Source organism: Salminus brasiliensis, chromosome 6 (genome assembly GCF_030463535.1).
Source record: "Salminus brasiliensis chromosome 6, fSalBra1.hap2, whole genome shotgun sequence".
Classification (NCBI taxonomy): Eukaryota; Metazoa; Chordata; class Actinopteri; order Characiformes; family Bryconidae; genus Salminus; species Salminus brasiliensis.
In genome coordinates, this window is record NC_132883.1 from 19,536,456 (window position 1) to 19,555,847 (window position 19,392).

Below are 19,392 nucleotides of genomic sequence, written 5' to 3' on the forward strand. Positions count from 1 at the left end.
CGTCAAACTGCTCGGCCACGGAAACCCGAAAAACATAGCTCCTGACGGAAAGTGATTGTGCTGACATTGTTTCTTGAGAAAGATTGGAAATGGTCCCTTTGTTTGACCTGTGTGTGTTTCTTTCAAAAAGCAGATTTCATCTTAAAAAAAGGGAAGTCACTCCATTTGTCAAGCCAGACTAGCACTTCCACGACAGGCTGTCTCTGTGGTGCAATCGGTTAGCGCGGTCGGCTGTTAGCCGAAAGGTTGGTGGTTCAAGCCCACCCAGGGAAGACAACAGTTTCCTTTTCTTCCTCATCTCTTGCTCCCCGCACAAAGACTGCAAGAGCAACAGCATAGTATTTGAAATTAAGTATAAAGAAACTACGCCCAACGTGGGGCTCTAACCCACTACCCTGAGATTAAAAATCTCATGCTCTACCGACTGAGCTAGCCAGGCTACTTCCCAAGCACTTCTCCAAGATTGTAATGCAGCTATGGCAGGACTAAAAAGGCCCATGCCACACATTCCTAAACCTTTTTCTTCATGATTGGACCGTCAAACTGCTCGGCCACGGAAACCCGAAAAACATAGCTCCTGACGGAAAGTGATTGTGCTGACATTGTTTCTTGAGAAAGATTGGAAATGGTCCCTTTGTTTGACGTGTGTGTGTTTTTTTCAAAAAGCAGATTTCATCTTAAAAAACAGGGAAGTCACTCCATTTGGCAAGCCAGACTAGCACAGATTTCATCTTAAAAAATAGGGAAGTCACTCCATTTGGCAAGCCAGACTAGCACTTCCACGGCAGGCTGTCTCTGTGGCGCAATCGGTTAGCGCGTTCGGCTGTTAACCGAAAGGTTGGTGGTTAGAGCCCACCCAGGGACGGCAACAGTTCCCTTTTCTTCCTCGTCTCTTGCTTCCCGCACAAAGACTGCAAGTGCAAGAGCATAGTATTTGAAATTAAGTATAAAGAAACTACGCCCAAAGTGGGGCTCGAACCCACGACCCTGAGATTAAGAGTCTCATGCTCTACCGACTGAGCTAGCCGAGCTACTTCCCAAGCACTTCTCCAAGATTGTAATGCAGCTATGGCAGGACTAAGAAGGCCCATGCCACACATTCCTAAACCATTTTTCTTCATGATTGGACCGTCAAACTGCTCGGCCACGGAAACCCGAAAAACATAGCTCCTGACGGAAAGTGATTGTGCTGACATTGTTTCTTGAGAAAGATTGGAAATGGTCCCTTTGTTTGACCTGTGTGTGTTTCTTTCAAAAAGCAGATTTCATCTTAAAAAAAGGGAAGTCACTCCATTTGTCAAGCCAGACTAGCACTTCCACGACAGGCTGTCTCTGTGGTGCAATCGGTTAGCGCGTTCGGCTGTTAGCCGAAAGGTTGGTGGTTCAAGCCCACCCAGGGAAGACAACAGTTTCCTTTTCTTCCTCATCTCTTGCTCCCCGCACAAAGACTGCAAGAGCAACAGCATAGTATTTGAAATTAAGTATAAAGAAACTACGCCCAACGTGGGGCTCTAACCCACTACCCTGAGATTAAAAATCTCATGCTCTACCGACTGAGCTAGCCAGGCTACTTCCCAAGCACTTCTCCAAGATTGTAATGCAGCTATGGCAGGACTAAAAAGGCCCATGCCACACATTCCTAAACCTTTTTCTTCATGATTGGACCGTCAAACTGCTCGGCCACGGAAACCCGAAAAACATAGCTCCTGACGGAAAGTGATTGTGCTGACATTGTTTCTTGAGAAAGATTGGAAATGGTCCCTTTGTTTGACGTGTGTGTGTTTTTTTCAAAAAGCAGATTTCATCTTAAAAAACAGGGAAGTCACTCCATTTGGCAAGCCAGACTAGCACTTCCACGGCAGGCTGTTTCTGTGGAGCAATCGGTTAGCGCGTTTGGCTGTTAACCGAAAGGGATGACAACAGTTCCCTTTTCTTCCTCGTCTCTTGCTCCCCGCACAAAGACTGGAAGAGCAACAGCATAGTATTTGAAATTAAGTATAAAGAAACTATGCCCAACATGGGGTTCGAAACCACGACCCTGAGATTAAGAGTCTGAGGCCCTACCGACTGAGCTAGCCGGGCTACTTCCCAAACACTTCTCCAAGATTGTAAAGCAGCCATGGCAGGACTAGGAAGGACCATGCCACACATTCCTAAACCATTTTTCTTCTTGATTGGACCGTCAAACTGCTCGGCCACGGAGACCCGAAAGACATAGCTCCTGACGGAAAGTGATTGTGCTGACATTGTTTCCTGAGAAAGACTGGAAATGGTCCCTTTATTTGACCTGTGTGTGTTTCTTTCAAAAAGCAGATTTCATCTTAGATGTTTTCTCTTCAAAGGGTAAGCACGGTCAAGAATCCAAAGCTTTTGTCAGAAGCCAGAATTTTGGAAAAGGATTGATTAGAGACGTAACTCCATACAGCGTAGCAATTGCCTCAGCATCCGCTGACTACGCTCTGTCATTTTATGTGGCCTTTCACTTCGTGGCTGAGTTGCTATTGTTCCTCATTGCTTCCACTTTGTTATAATACCACTGATAGTTGACTGTGAAATTTAGTAGCTAGGAAATTTCACAACTGCAAAGGTGGCGTCCTATCACGGTACCACACTGGAATTCATTGAGCTCCTGCGAGCGACCCATTCTTTCACAAATGGTTGTAGAAGCAGTTCTGCATGTCTATGTGATTGGTTTTATACACATGTGGCCATGAAATTGATTGAAACACCTGAATTTAATGATTTGGATGGGTGAGTAAATACTTTTGGCATTATCTCCTGACTGAAAGTGATTGAGCTGAAATTGTTTCCAGAGAAAGACTGGAAATTGAAATGGACTGTGGGAAAAATAATTAGGAAGTGCAGCATTTCGTCTTAGTTTTTGCACAATTACATTTTTTTAAAAAGTACAGTGCATTTAGCATGGATGATACGTAATTAATACAAAATTCACATTGACATTCAACCAATGAACATGCAATCTCCATAGCTCATAGCCCACCTCCCATAAAAAGTATTTGCATATGCCTCTGTTTTTCTTGGGACTTGTCCTGCTGTTTTTCTCCACTATTTTGTTTATGTTATCGAGAAACTTACCATTTCCTTCCTCAGGGAGATTGACTGCAGAACGTTTTGATTAAAAGTTAAGAACAAAGCAGTACACCGGCTAAGTGAACAAATTAGTTTCATGTACTAGACTGCAAACAGTGAAGACATGCTTAATTCCAGCTGTATGGCTATATGGGATGCATGCAGCTAGCATGATAGTCTAATCAAACATTAAAACTATGCTGCTAATTAGTCAAATTGTGTCAAACGCCTGTCAGCATTTTCAGTTCAGAATCTGTCGTGCCATATTCACAAAGCAGTTTATGATAACTTCTGCAAAATACAACATGATAGTACACAAAAATCTCAGATTTTACATTCAGAGTATTTTGTATATATGACTACAACCTGACATTATTATCATCCTTTTCATATGAAACATGGCATTACTTTAACTGACTGTAGATTTACATACCTTTACTAATAGAAAGCTTGCAAGACAGGTGCAAATTCACAGTTCACCATCATAAGAACCATATATTTGCACAGTGAATATGCTGAAATTATCTTTTCCTAACCTGCTGTATTCCATTGAAGATACAGTGCAACAGTTCTGAACAAAAGGCTTGCATATATTTAGCCAGTTAGGTTGTTACCAGCTTTAAAAAACAGTACTGCATATTGAAATATAATACGTAATATTAGAGTTTGCATTACAAAACTCTTAGCCTTTCCAATGAATCACATCACAAATAAAACAATCATTAACAAATAAGTTAAATAACATTCATTTGTCTTGACATAAATTTAACTAAGTGAATAGACTAACTGGTGAGTGAACAGGTAGCTCAGAAGGGAACACTGCCTCTCTTCTAAACAGAAAAAGTGTCTGTTTCGACCTTGAAATGCAATGAAAACATCAAGAAAGACATCCCAGTCATTATGCTTGTCAATGACAGATTTCTTCTGGGCTCAAAAATGTAAACAAATATCAAATAACCACATTGTAAAGAATTTCTTAACCAAGTTACCAACAAATAGTATGCTCTAATAAATTTCTTGCAGTTCTCACATGGCATGTTTATGTAGTAGACTGATGGTGTGAGGGGGAAAAAAGCCCTTATACACAACAAAAATAAAATGTTTGGATATACATACACTGAAAAAGCAACAAGGCTAAAAAGTAAATGGGATGAAATGGAGCAGCATTAGTTACTTTGTCTTGCATTCAAAATGAGAAATAATAAATAAATAAAATACTACTGTTTGGCATGCTGCTGTCACACTCCTTTTAATGTGTAACATTACACAAAGCATGTAGTTAAGCTTTAAACAGAAAAGATGGCAGTAAACAAAACTCAAAACAAAACTTTTAGTTTTCCCCATATTTTGACATAGTTTGAACATGGCAGATGTGATATTGCCCATTACATTGTGTGAATATTCTTTAACAAACTAATCAACACAAAAGGTGAAATTATCTTTACACTAAAAGTTAAAAAGATTTTTTAACTTATAAAATTATAATGTTTTTCTGACAGAAAAAGCATACACAATAAAAACATGTACAATACAGAGACTTACATATGGTATTCTAATGCACTTACTTCATTAACAAATCCTTGCCCCCAAACAAAAATAATGCATATATATATATATATATATATATATATATATATATATATATATATCTCATGTATTTTTAAGAATCCTGCTTATAATTAAGATGTCACTGCTTTTATCTAATGCTTTTATCTTAATACAATAAAGATTTTCCATTTTTTCTGGCATTTATAACATTCCAAGACCTATCTACACCACAAAAAAATATACCCTACTTATAGCATTACTGCAGGAAGAACCTTCTGATAAGGCTATCTAGTCTATAAAACTACCCTAACTATAGTGGTAAAATGATAATAGAGAGTGATAACATATATAGTGTAACAGTAATATTTAGCCATTTCTTAAGACAACTGATGTTAAAAACACAATATAAAGTAAAAAGACTTAAGGTATACCATGACATCTATGACAAACACATAATACTAATGTAATCCTTAGTTTTCATGAGTATTAATAGCGTAGGCATGTGGGAATTAAATCCAAATACAGACAAACAAGTTTATTTCTTAATATTTTTATAATCTTTTCCTCCGAACACAGCAGCAACCACCTCTTTCCCCTCTCTTTTTTTCTATTCCCCCCAGGCTCTCCTAACCAACCCCAGGAGAAAGCCACTGTCTAACAGAGCAGAGTAATCTAATCATCATTCTGACCAACATCTGAACTTAAATGTAAAATTTACTTTTCACATTTCATGAACTGTCACTTAATGACATAAAACTAATTCTAAATTAACCAACGTAATTTACCAAATTTAGTCCCCCCGAAATTCTCATTTCCATGCTGAAAAACTATACTGGACAGATGCTACAAAAAATGAACAATTTAGAAGAACAATTCATTAAACAAAATAGCCACCGCCGTGCCAAAATCTGTGGGGCACATCATTGTAAGACAGGAGCAAAGCATTCAGGAGGTGCATGGATAAGTGGGGTAGACACATTACAGACAGGAGCTGTAGTTTCGATTGTTTCTGCATCCAATACTGAAGTGAATTGACCCAGTTGCAAACCTGGCTGCAACACATCAGGACTGTTTGTAGGGTTCATGATACGTACCACTGTAAATCCATTTTCAGCTTCTGTCAGCGTCTGTGCTACAGTAACTCCATCTATACTCTAGCTAACTGGCAGGGCTCAAGAAAACCATAGTAACCATCAGGAATGCCTGACTTAACAGAAGGCGGTGTTAGTGAAGCCAAACAGTGCATTTCACATTGTGGAGGTACAGTGGTGCTCACTGTGACTTGGGCTGTACAGCTCACTGGAGATAGCTGAGTGGTGCTTAGTAGTAGCAGTAGTGTAGCGGATGAGTGTCACGCCACATGAACTAATGGTAGTTTCCCTCAAGATTATGCTGGAGAACCCTCCTGTCATGGTGGGAATGACCATGGCTATGTGAGTCAGTCGGAGTCAGTCAGCTGTAGCCTGTGTGATCCTGGAAAGAGACTCTCTTTGCATGTGGGCTTGGGCTTCTGTGGCGAAATGCTGATCCACTGTGATTTGACATAGCATGGTACTGTCGCCTATTGTCACCATGTGAATCAGTGTGCAGATCAGGGGAATGTTGAGAATGATAATAGTCTCTAGGGTTCTCCATAAAAATGCCTCGTCTAATATAGTCCCTACTGGGATGTGAGGAGGATCTTGAGTAGTGCTCTGGTGAAGTGTGGTGGGTGGGAGAATGCCTACGGGGTGAGCGTGCATGAGATGAGCTCTGAGCATATGGGCTCTTCCTCTGGGGGGACGGAAAACGTGGGGCCTCATAGGTGCATATATGTCATCATAACGCATGACCTCCTCATTGTTTCATTTTTCAATCTTCAAGGCAGTGACAATTTCATGTACTCCGTTGCCTTTTGCTCTAAATCTGGGAAAGCTTCTCTCACTCCCTTCGTTTGGCATTCTATGACATGAATTGGAAAATGCCTGAAAAGGCAGTCGAGTAGGCAGCTCGAGTAGGCATCTTTTTCTTTTTTTTTAATTAACTTTTCAACCACGTATCAACCTTGTTGAGACACTGGACACCAGCAGAAACCAGTAAAAACACACACTGGTCACTAGCAAGACCAGCATCAAGTTGGTCTGTTTTGGTTTGTTTTTTTCAGCAGAGGGATATCTTGTCAGATGTTACGATTAATGTTCCACCTGCTTTGTTGGAGGGATACCAATGGAATAATCAATGTTAAAAATTCAATAAATTCAATAATTAAAAGACTAGGTAATATTAAGAACTAGGTAAATGAAACTGGAAATGTACAGAATTACAGATTTTTTTCACAGGCTGAGTTAAATCAGAAACAGAGCAAGAGCGCAAGCATGGAGCTGGAGCAACACTGCCACCTGCAGGTCCAAATACTTTAAAATTGACCAAGTACTTTAAAATGTATTCATGTTTTGGTTTGGTTTGATTATTTAGGTAATGGTTCTGGCTTTAAAGGGTTAAGGAGGACTAAACATTCCCTACAACTAACCTAGCGACTCACCTGGCCTATCGTTGCTTTACAAATATTCATAAATACAGTACAGTACATGGTGTTGGAGGTAAGACAGCCTGGTACTTTTATTTTGAAAGTAGCTATCTATCTAACTCTCCACCGCGGAACGGAAGTGAACCTCTACCGTACGACAACTTTGGTACTGCTACCAAAGTTGTCGCTGCGGGTAAAGTTGATTAGTGCTTAACGGTTTTTTAATCAAACGTGGACGAGGTATTCAGATCTGGCACAATGGATTTAATCAGTGGCGCTTGTAGCACAATGTGAGATGACCCAGTGTAATCAACAGCATCAAGGGACCGACGGCACTATGTTGGTCAAAACCATCAAAGACACCGCTACAGTGAGTGATTATCCTGCTTCCGTGTCGGCAGCGAGGCAGTTAGCTGGACGATTTATTTTAACTAGTAGCGGTCTAACTAACCATGTAACGCTAATTTAACACAATTACAGTTCCTGCATTTCAACCCGTGTTCAGCTAGCTAGCTATAGCTAGCTACACTTTTACAGTTTGATAACGTCTGTAATGTAGCACCCGCATTTTCTAATTTACCATGATTTCCGGTATTTGTAGCTAGTTCTAACATGCAATCGTTTTTCTTTGCTCGTCTTGACCAGATTGCTAACCTTTGTTGAATGAGCTCCACGTTGATTTTTCCAATTTCAATAGCGAACTAGCTAGCTAATGTAGTCAACTAGCTTAGAAAAAATAGCTAGCTAGCTAGCCAACTATATTCAGCAATAGCTAAGCGAGAGCAAACTGTCCGCAGTGGCAGATGTTCGCTATTTGAAAATCATTTAAAATGGCATTTGAGCAGATGTAAGCTATGTGTTGCTGTAAATCATGAAATACTGATATAGATATTAAATAAATAATAGATAACAGACTTTTTTTTTTTCCTCCAGTCAACCAGCGTCTTAATGCAGGGTTGCATTTTTCACTCATGTGATCTGTTGCTGTTATGAACTTGCTTGTTGTCATTGGAATACTTGCATGATCTAGCTAGCTAGTACTACTACTATCAGCCTAGCTCGGTTAAAACGTCAGCTCATAAATCCAAGTGTTTGATCCTCTAAGGGCATTAGTGTAGAACTGAAGAAGACGGCCAGTTGCATATATGAAGTCTTCTCATGGTTTAGACAGAGCTAAAAGACTTCATCACTGTATGATGTGGACAGTTCTTATACCTGTTTACATCTTCATCTTCCTATATGATTTCCTATATAATAAATAACTTCTCTAAAGCTAATAAGACCTATAGGTTGTGGTTGTAGCAGACTTTGTAGTGATTGAAACTTTTTCCTTTTTCCCAGCAGCGTGGTATTGGTCGTGCAAAGGTGACTCATGCAGTTGTGGTCATCTTTTTGGAATTCTTTTCCTGGGGCCTGCTTACAACACCGATGCTGACAGTATGTAATATGCCACAGTATAAGGCGAATGCAGAAATCACAGTTGTATGTGTGTGCATAACTATCTGCCTTTAATTAAGTCATTTGTGAGGCAAGAGAACAGGACATCGGCAGTACGCCCTTGCATGTTTCTGTCATACTGCTGTATGATGTACCTTACAGTATAGGGCGTACAGCGTACAGTACATTGTTGTCAAATTAATACATATTTGCTTGGTTGCGTTTTTGTAACATGCTCTTCTTGTCCTCAGGTGTTACATGAAACATTTCCGCAGCACACGTTTCTCATGAATGGGCTTATTCAGGGTGTTAAGGTGAATATTATTTTTCCTGATGTTTTCGACACCTCTGTGCGTAGTGGTTGAATGAGTAGTGAGCAGTATTCTGGCATGTTTTTGACAGGGTTTGCTGTCGTTTATGAGCGCCCCTTTAATTGGTGCCTTGTCTGATGTATGGGGCAGAAAGTCTTTCCTGCTGCTGACAGTGTTCTTCACCTGTGCCCCCATCCCACTGATGAGGATAAGCCCGTGGTAAGAGTTGTTGGATTAGCCCACACTGCGCTCTTTGTGTGGTATCACATGGCTCTCATGTGAGCATGTCTGTTAGCTTATTATGGCCGACTTAAAGTCCATTTTAAATAAGAGTTATAGCTACTGTGAGGTTTCATAAAGAATGTGCAAGGCCCTTTCGGATTCCGATTTATTGTTTCACAGTTTGAAAGTTGCAGTTTTCATTTTTATTTTGTTTTAATTTATTTGTCATTTTAGATTTTGCATTTGCAGCATTGGTTTGAATAACTAAAAAAAACTATAAAATAGATTTTCTCTGTAAACAGTTAGAAAAAATGCAAGTTTTTATTGCTTAGTTGATCTAGGATCTCCATCAGAGCAGAAAACCTCCATTAATCTCTTTGTAAAACTTTTTAAACTTTTTTTAATTTTGGTTATATCATAAGAAACTTCAGTCAGTTATTACATTAAAAACTATTTAAACTTGTTAAGTTATTTGTATCCTATAAGAGTGAGGAATGAAAATGTGGAGCTTAAGTGGTTTAACTATATGATGGACATAAGAGTTTTTGCTCAGTGAAGAGTTCTTGTCTGTGAGCTTTTTTAATTAATTACTAGTACTTCTAACACTCGACTGAGGTCACTGCAAAGTAAATGCAAGGGTAGCTCTGTGGCTTGACATTTTTTAACGTAACCTTCTTGCAAGCTTAGCAGCTGCTCTTATCTCGTTCAAAGTGGTGGGGGAATGTAGAATTAGGGCTGTAGTTTGTAGGGCAGTCGTGTTCATGCTTGGATGGGGACGCAGCCCAAGATAATTACTGTCCTTCCACACACTGAGGCTCTCAAAAGTGCAATAATTCTGAAAGTCATAAACTGATATGTGATTACAGTCAAGACCAAAAATATTGTCACCAGGACTGGGCGGTATATTACTGCAGTATTACTGGGGGGAGGAGTAGTGCAGATGGTTCTACGTTTATGTGGTTCCTGGACAAACTCGCCATTCAATAAAGCTTAATGAATCAGGAGAGAGAAGTTGGGTAGGCTTAGCGTGTATAGCAGGATAACTGGTCACCTGCTCATTACAGTAGGGATGTCTGATACTGATACCAAAATTCCAAAAACGGGACGCTTCTTGTTTTCTGTGGTACTGTAAGGAACAGAAAGTACCCCAGCCATCATAGATACGTGAGATTGGGATGTCTCTGGAACTGACAGGGCAGCATGATAATCCTACACATGTAAAGGATTATGTAAAGGTAAAAAGGTAAAGGTGCACGTATTTGTCACTGTACAGCGAAATGTGTCCTCCGCATTTAACCCATCTGGTAGTGAACACACACTCACACACACACATGTGTTAGGGGCAGTGAGTACACACACCCAGAGCGGTGGGCAGCCAACTCCAGCGCCCGGGGAGCAGAGAGGGTAAAGGGCCTTGCTCAAGGGCCCAACAGTGGCAGCTTGCCGAGCCCGGGAATCGAACCCACAACCCTGTTATCGATATCCCGGCGCTCTAACCGCTGAGCCACCGCTGAGCCACCACTGCCCCTTACATATGTAAGAGAGAAGCAGCATAAAAAGGAAGATAACCATCACGAAACCTTGTGGAATGACGTTCCACAAGTTGAATCGTATAATCATGCATCCATGTGCAAACAGTGTCACACAGCATTTAAAATGAAAGGAGGAAACACCTCAAACTTATCTAAGCATCTTAAAAGCAGACCTTTAGATTGCGTTTTGAAAAGCAAATGTTAGCTTGTTTAGGCGAATGCTGTGATGGCTCGTAACCAGTGATATTAGCTTGCTGTGTGAGCAGAAACCTCAGAAAACCTGAAATTTTATACAAGGAAAGTTTATACAAGGAAGCATATGATGGTCGCTAGATCACACTTCATGGTTATATGTCACTGCGGGACTTACTAGGACACTAGGAACCAAGTCAATTATTATATATAATTTTTTTTTTTTTTTTTGCCACGTCCAAAAAAAATGGTCTTGGTGAAATGGTTGGTTTATTTAAATGGTTTATTTTATGTTGTGATATTGCAATTGGCATTGAGTATCGTAGAATTTCAGTGGTATTGGGACCAACTACCAAATATCTAATATTGTGACGTCCCTCCACTACAGAACAAAATGAATGACTGTCTGACTGAAAGCGTCTAGACAATAATGACTTGGATTAAGTAACTGGTGTTGGAAGGACAGAAAGCTGAATTTAAAGCCCACTCGCTATCAGACAGCCCTGAGCAGCTGCTGTAACTAACTGCTGAGCTACCGAATGTCTAAGAGAGTAAAGCCAAGTGACTGGTGTTGGGAGTAACAGAAATGAGACCAGTTCTGCCGTGTTTGGAATCATAGCGAGAAATTTTGGCTTAGATAAGTTAGCTAGCAGACTGAACACCACAGCACAGTTCCAGCTAACTGAGACTCAAATCTCACACGTTTAGACTCATATCTAAGAGCAAGTCGGGTGAATTCTCTCAGGAGTGTTTTTGAGTGTTTTCAGGCACACATAGGAGACTGGTCCATCCAGGTTTGCATACTCTGCCTTCTACTTGAACTAAGCACATTGCTAAAATCAGGAGTACAGTGGGCTTGTTTTCATCCCTGTTTTCAGAGCAATCACCAGTCAGTGAGCTCCTACAGTACCCTGTGACTCACTGAATGCACATGGGTGGAAAAAGCTTATTTGACCTTGTATTAGACAGACATAGAGCAGAAATCTGACACGTTGTATTTATGAGATACGTCAACATTTTTAAATACCGCAGTGTACTTACTGTTAAAATGCCCAGCACTAATTGTCACTCGTGTAATTCTTTCAGAAAATGCACCAGTAATTTTTTTCCAGTGCATTTCTGCAGCGCTGTGTGGCCTGATTTGAGGGTTTGTTTATGTTCCAATACAAACAACAATGTTACATGTGAAAAGCATTTGTAACTGCAACATATTTCTGGGAGAAGTAATGCATTTTCTGAAAGAAGTTCAGATAATATTTATGTCCATGACTCTAATGTGTAAACATAGCTCTATTTTATGTTATGGAAATTCATTCTTTTTGTAGAAGCTATGTGAAAACCTCTGCATTTCAATGCTAATTAAATGCATAAGGCCTTTCCTGTGTTGATTTTTAAAAACACATTTTGAGAAACAAACCTGTTTGTCAGACAAATCAATAATGTGAACTAATCACGACTCCTCAGTAATGTGGAAATTGTTCTGCAACATGTGTGTTCTAAACGTATGTTTTTCAATCTCTCTGTTCCTCATAGGTGGTATTTTGCCCTCATTTCTGTATCTGGAGTCTTCTCAGTTACATTCTCTGTTATATTTGCATATGTAGCAGATATTACAGAGGAACATGAAAGAAGCACAGCCTATGGATTGGTAAGAGCTTGAGTTTTTTTGGTTTTGTTTTGTTTTGTTTTTTAAGCCTTTTTTATTGCATCAAGAGCTGACAAGACTTAAGATTGAATTTTTTCTGGTTAAATTGTGAAATCCTGCTTTATGCAATACTGCTCTGACAAGGACACTGGCTTAGTGTATTATATTTAAGTTTACAGTTTGTGAATTTACCAAAAAGGCCCTAAAAGTAAGGAAATGCAGATAATGAAAGTTTATTATTTAAAAATGTAGTTTGTGTTTCCTCCGTAAAATAATGAAACCCTATTTAAAAGTATCCCAGTTTCAGGTAAAAAAAAATTACAAAGCTACAAAGCATAAAACAGCTCAGACAATATGTGCCCAGGTTAATGTTTTAGGTATGACCAGAAGGGCAGTGCCAAGAACCCCTAAAACAAATATTTAATTAATAAAAATCCTTATAAGAAGCAGTTGTTGTCAGAAGGCTGTGGTTTCCATGCATTTGTAAATTATTTCATAATCAGCACTGTGATTTCACATATTTTCGTTTTATGTATGGGAACAAAGATCAGAAGCAAAGAATCAGTGTTTTTAACAAATACCCAAAGAATGTGACAGTCTAGACAACAGAGCCAAATGGCAAAAAATATAAATACTTTTGTGTTGTTACTTATGACCTTTAATGTTTCTATGCTTCTTTCTGTAATACGTTTTGTGATTAAAGAAAATAATACAGTCCAATGTACATGCTAATGATACTGACTGTTGGCTGTTAATTGTATTTATTTTTTTTTTTTGTTGTTCTCTTGCCTCAGGTCTCAGCAACATTTGCTGCAAGTTTAGTTACAAGTCCTGCTATAGGGGCATACATATCTGCCAATTATGGAGACAGTCTGGTTGTACTGATAGCCACCATTGTTGCTGTAGCAGATATTCTTTTCGTTCTCTTGGTTGTGCCTGAGTCTCTGCCAGACAAAATGAGACTGACCTCATGGGGGTTTCCTATTTCTTGGGAGCAGGCTGACCCCTTTGGTGTGAGTTAAAAATTCATATAATTTATAAATGCTATTTAATGACCATTTATTTAATGCAATGCTATTTCTTTTTTGTTTATTTAAAGGTAAAGGTACATATTTGTCCCTGTACACTGTACAGCGAAAGTGTCCTCCGCATTTAACCCATCTGGTAGTGAATACACACTCTCTCACTCACACACACACACACACACACACACACACACACACAGCCAACTCCAGCGCCCGGGGAGCAGAGAGGGTAAAGGGCCTTGCTCATGGGCCCAACAGTGGCAGCTTGAACCCACAACCCTGTTATCGATATCCCGGCGCTCTAACCGCTGAGCCACCACTGCCCTAAAATTCCTGATCCTCGTAGACTGAAGTTGCAAAAACCAGCCTAGCAGGTTATAACATGGAGATGCAGGGGATTGAACCCTGGACCTCATACATGCAAAGCATGCACTCTACCACTGAGCTACATCCCCTCTTTCATTGTTGTATGATGTTTATTTGTGTTTAGACTATATAGACTCATGGCTACTATAATAGTACAGTGGCTTATTATTCCTGCTGTTCCCTTCTCTTCACAGTCCTTAAGAAAAGTGGGTAAAGACACCACAGTGCTACTGATATGTGTCACAGTGTTTCTGTCATACTTGCCAGAGGCAGGGCAGTATTCCAGCTTTTTCTTGTACTTGAGACAGGTCAGTATTGGTAGTATTAAGATGTTTTTTGATTGTCAGCTTTTTTTTGTCATATTGAGTTTCATGATGTCATCTGAAACACTCTGTGTCTCTGTGTTTTCAGGTAATTAACTTCTCATCAGCTGCAATTGCAGCATTTATAGCAATGGTCGGAATTCTCTCTATTGTAGCACAGGTACTGTGTCATTTGTTATTATTAATTACATCCTACAATCCTAATCTTAATATCTTCAACTACATATTTTACCTATAACAACTGATTCGTGTCTATTAGTTTCTGTGCTTAACATGCTTAACAAACAGTATATTGTGACTTTGCCTGCTATTAGCACACAGTTAGCAGTTGGAGTAGCATAATGGGCAACACCATCTTTAAAGTGGCAGATTGCCCACCATGTTACACCAGAGTCTTTGGGCAACACTCTTACGGCTACATTCGTTTACGTGTGCAGCATGATTTCAAGTTTAAATTACTCTGGAAAAATGAGACGGCTAAATACCATAAATGGAAATGTAAGTTATCTATCAAAAGTATGGCAAAGTCACACTTATCACACAGTACTGTGCAAGTTCAGAGCATTTTCTGTTTCTCATTATCCAAGTTATCCTAAACTTAAAGTATTCTAAATATAGCCTTGTCATCACTAAAATTAAATATGTTTGAAGAGTGGCGAATGTTTAAGGGTTGTTTTTTATTTTGTAATATTTAAATGTTTTAAATAAAAATTGCTCTGTTTTTCTTCTTTGGTTATACAGTATTGTACCCGTTAAGCCCACCATATAATAATATGAATAAAATAAAAAAATGTAGTAACCTACAGCTGTTGACCATTTATTAAGCTAGCATTTAACAAGCCAGCGCATCTTGTGATAAAAGATTGTGTGCTACTCAAATGTAGAACATGACTGGTATTTTAACTATGCACTGTAACAGCTGTGCTGTGTCTCAGACAGTCAGCTATTTCTTAAAAAATAACATGTACCCTTACTAAGAGTTAAAACACTTTCAAAATGGCCATCAGCATATGTGAATACATTTATATCTTACTATGCAGTTATCAATTTGGCTTACAGTCACAGCAAATGTGTAACAACAAACACATGTACTTCACTTTTTTTCTCTTAAGTAATTTAAGCTCAATGGATACATCAGCTTAATAGATACTCTTTAGCTCTTTGACCTTAAAGCTCATTCGCTGCTGCATTTATTTAATAGTTTTGTGGTGTGATGATTTGCTATAACGGTTCCCTCCTTGTTTTCCTTTTTCTTTTAGACTTTGCTTCTGAGTCTACTTATGAAGAAAATCGGAAATAAGAATACTGTGTTACTGGGGCTTGGATTTCAGCTGTTCCAGCTGGCCTGGTATGGCTTTGGGTCAGAACCATGGTATGTTGTTAAAGGCAAACAAATATTTAACATGTAGACCTTTTCATAAGTAGTTTGGAAATGTTTTCATATTAATACCTCACTTCTTTGTTTAAAAGCCCTGTTGTCGTGTTTTTAAAAAGTTTATGGTTGCATGTCTCCATTGGTTTAAAATAACACATTTCTATGACATACATGTAGGATGATGTGGGCAGCTGGCACTGTGGCTGCCATGTCCAGTATCACGTTCCCTGCAGTGAGTGCACTAGTGTCCCGCTGCACTGATCACGACCAGCAGGGTAAGAGTACACCAGGCTGTGCGAGTAAAAGGTCAAAATGACTCATACCTCAGTCAGAAACCATTATATCACAGTCACATGCATACTTGTCACAGTGGAAAGAACATACTCTTTAGTCTCCTGAACACAATGGGTTTTATAGTCTCTTACTTACGGTAGCTAATAAAGTGTGGTTAAAACAATAACTTGATGTAAATAACAAGTAAATACAGTTCAAGAGCCAAACACAAAAAGCAGATCTCTATAATACTAACTTGGAGTCTAATATAAGTAAACAATTAAAGAACCGATGAGTGTTTGCAGAAAATGTAAGTTATTTTTACTCCTATATCTTTCAAAGCAAAGCATCTTCTTTTCCTGTTCGTGCAGGTGCAGTCCAAGGAATGATAACAGGGATCAGGGGCCTGTGCAATGGTCTTGGTCCAGCGCTCTTTGGATTTATATTCTTTCTGTTCAACGTAGAGCTTAACGAGATCAGTTCAGTGGATCATGACTCAGCCTCAGCTGTAAATCATGAGGTATGGACTGATGATCGGAAGTATTGCGAAACTACAGTATACACTCTTCATACCCTTTTGGCTTGGATGACAATAGTAGGACATCATGGCACGGACTTTATTAAATGACTGTGTTCGTTATAGAGGTTGACTGGTTGCTCTGCACCGCTCGTCAGAGTTGTCATTCGATCTCTGGAGTCAGTGGCCAATGGGGCACCACTGGTATGCCATTGGGAGGCACTTAATGTGTGAGAAGTACATCCTCGGTACACCTTCACTACAACAAAGTTATCCGATTCCAAGATGCTACCACCCTTTGGCCGCTGTCACTGTCATGTCATAGTGATAACAGAATATCATGATCAACCCTGATTTGGAATGAACTTTGCCTGGGACGTCACAGATGCCATGTGACAGGGATTGATGGGTTTATTATCATGCCGAAAAGGGCATGATAATAGGGTACCGGGCAAAGGGTGGTATCATCTCGGAAAACACTAACTTTTTAGGATGTTCTAGAGCCGCCGTAGTAAAGGTGTACTAAGAATGGACCTCTTGCACATTGAGTGCCTCCCCATAGTATAACAGTGGTTCCCCATAGGAAATTGATGCCAGAGGGGAACGACAACTGCAAGTGGTACAGAGCAATCAACGCCCCACTATGGACCAGTTAACCTGTCATCCATGACAATTATGAAAAAACTAAAATAGTGTCATGTAATGAACGTGTGACTTTTTTGCAGCTGATCTAAAACTGCTCAACCTAACCTGCATCTTCTTGCCTTTCAGAGTTCAGTCATTCCAGGGCCTCCCTTTTTGTTTGGAGCTGGTACTGTTCTTCTGGCACTACTGGTAGCAGTCTTCATTCCAAAACGGCAATGTCTGGCGGTGAAAACCTGTAGCACACGAGCCATGTCAGGGCCAGTCAGTGGAACCCCGAGTAATAATTCTGCTCCTGGGAGTGATGAGGACATCGAGCCTCTCTTGCAGGACAGCAGCATGTAACTACCTGATTCTGCATCAAACCCCAGCTTTTTTTAAACAACCCAGAAACACAATGTATGGGAGCAAGCAAAGGTGACCTGGATTAACATGGACTACGAACAGTTACAACCTGTTCATTTTATTATCTAATAAATTGCTTCCTGCTTTGTTTCCAAGATGTTTTTTATTGTTTGTTTGTTTTTGTTTTTTAACATGAGGCAAGGTTTGCTTATTTTTTGCCAGCTAAAATGAATGTCACACACTGATGCTTTTCTCTGTTGAGAGAGAGAGAGAGAATGTGCCTTCACCATATATTTGCAAATTATTTGTATTTACTGAATGTATACTATACTGTACTATAAAATAGTACTGTGGTTCTGTAACACAGACTCTTTAGAGAAAAACTGAAATGTATCATCTTTATATAGAAACAGAGGTATTGCAAAATAATATAAACCCAATTCTAGTTAGTTAGAAGCTACTGGGATCTACTTTTTTTTTGTTTGTTTGTTTGTTTGTTTTTTTTGTAGTTTAAATGCCCCTGTAGATGTAATATACACAATGCAGTGCATGTAGTCTGTGACCTAAAAGCAAAAAAATGTTCTAGCTCTAACTGAAATTTCACAGATAAATGTGAGCTGTTACTTGTGTATATGTTAAAGAGCTATTTATTTTATCATGTGATGCATTTAATTGTAAACATTTTGTATAATCTTGTGTGGTTATCACACACATTCTGCTACCTCAAGCCATAACATTGAGTGTGACTTAGGCCTACCTAATTTTGAACAACAAATCAGAACGATCAAATGTTATCTCAGTCCAGATTACCTTTTTTTTATACATTCCGATTTCTTTGCAACCTCTGTAAAATAAGCCACTCCAGATTCCTGATAAAATATTAATTGCAGAGTCTTTTCCATATGTTACTTGTTATACAGACATATTAGGTTTAACTGTCCAATGTATTGTGGCAATAGAAATATTATGTCATTGTATATAACAGTGCTCTTTAGCATGCATTATAGTCATTTTAGAACGGTTTGCTAGAAGATAAGTAAATATCTCAATTTCATTGTTGACTGACATTATTGGTTGGCTTGATTATCACTTTTGGTCTTTGCTAGGTAAACTAGTAAAGGGATCATTCATGATATTTGACATTTGCCTCATTCTGTGGCACTACTATTTCAGTGTCCTGGAGTGTTTTTTACTGCTATACATGATATTGTAAAAGCACACAAGAAATTATTGCAGTTATTTGTCATTTGTTTCATTTATTAGCTTTTAAGGCATGAACAAATGTGGTTAGAACTATGTAAATTTATGCAGTCATTAAGTGCAGTGCAGTAGTTTCTGCAGATCTGTAGAGATTTATCCATATTTACTCATATCCTGAAACAAATGATGGACAGAGTGAAGGTCAGAGTTTTTGTTATTTAACTGCACTTTTGTAAAATGAGATGTCTATTTAACCATATATGCAGCAGTTCCTTATGATTTGTGGTTATTAAATGATGATTTGAAAATAAGTGGTCTACCGCTGTCAGTGTGTACGGTGTACACAAAGTGCTAAATTCTGCAACTCGACATTGCTCAATATGCCTGTATAGAATTAACAATTGATTGTTCAAGTAAAACAGTAAGTTCTCAGGCAGTGCCTTGTCTTTTTCTAATTACATGTGCATTGTCCGAAAGGTTTTGGCTGCCTGAGAAAAGTACAATATGTATTTAAGTGTATGGTAAGCGTTTGCTGAGACACACAATAATGATATTAGAGTAAATGCAAATAATAGTACAATAAATACAGGCTTTATGTAAGTCAGTGTATGCTTAACATTTTGTGGTAGCCCAGCATTATTTGTTTCTTTGGCTTTTGCACAAAACCTGTTGGCTAAAGAAGACTAAAACATCTTGCAACTTTTAAGTATTATATTAGTCATAAAAAGAAAAAAAACTCCTTATTCTTGATACATTTGAAATTGATATATCAATGTTCAAACTAATTCCGGCATTGTCCAGCAACAAGTATTTGGTCACGTAAATATATTAAACCTAATAACA

General features: G+C 38.9%; 1 protein-coding gene and 3 non-coding genes across 5 annotated transcripts; 1 reads left to right on the forward strand and 3 right to left on the reverse strand.

The window, feature by feature from the left end:
- Positions 1–366: 366 nt before the first annotated feature.
- trnak-uuu (transfer RNA lysine (anticodon UUU)) lies at positions 367–439 on the reverse strand. The gene has a single exon. It is a non-coding gene; the product is annotated as a tRNA-Lys (tRNA).
- Positions 440–1,495: 1,056 nt separating this feature from the next.
- On the reverse strand, positions 1,496–1,568 carry trnak-uuu (transfer RNA lysine (anticodon UUU)). Its single transcript has one exon. It is a non-coding gene; the product is annotated as a tRNA-Lys (tRNA).
- Positions 1,569–7,279: 5,711 nt separating this feature from the next.
- Positions 7,280–18,860, forward strand: mfsd14bb (major facilitator superfamily domain containing 14Bb). Of its 2 annotated transcripts, none has more exons than XM_072681914.1 (12): positions 7,280–7,514; positions 8,486–8,581; positions 8,833–8,895; positions 8,984–9,111; positions 12,372–12,486; positions 13,278–13,496; positions 14,069–14,182; positions 14,286–14,357; positions 15,457–15,569; positions 15,750–15,847; positions 16,217–16,365; positions 17,134–18,860. In XM_072681914.1, the coding sequence occupies exons 1-12, from the start codon at positions 7,440–7,442 to the stop codon at positions 17,347–17,349; spliced, it is 1,458 nt and encodes a 485-aa protein (XP_072538015.1). In that variant the 5' UTR covers positions 7,280–7,439; the 3' UTR covers positions 17,350–18,860. The 2 variants fall into 2 exon arrangements, with proteins under 2 accessions (XP_072538015.1, XP_072538016.1); XM_072681915.1 differs by having other exon boundaries at positions 8,489–8,581.
- On the reverse strand, positions 13,892–13,963 carry trnaa-ugc (transfer RNA alanine (anticodon UGC)). Its single transcript has one exon. It is a non-coding gene; the product is annotated as a tRNA-Ala (tRNA).
- Positions 18,861–19,392: the final 532 nt, after the last annotated feature.

Excerpts from the sequence above, each read along its gene's own strand:
- mfsd14bb (XM_072681914.1), top strand. The coding sequence starts at position 7,440 with ATGACCCAGTGTAATCAACAGCATCAAGGGACCGACGGCACTATGTTG. Across the intron at positions 8,582-8,832 it reads TTACAACACCGATGCTGACA|GTGTTACATGAAACATTTCC; the intron begins GTATGTAATATG and ends TCTTGTCCTCAG. Across the intron at positions 14,183-14,285 it reads TTTTCTTGTACTTGAGACAG|GTAATTAACTTCTCATCAGC; the intron begins GTCAGTATTGGT and ends CTGTGTTTTCAG.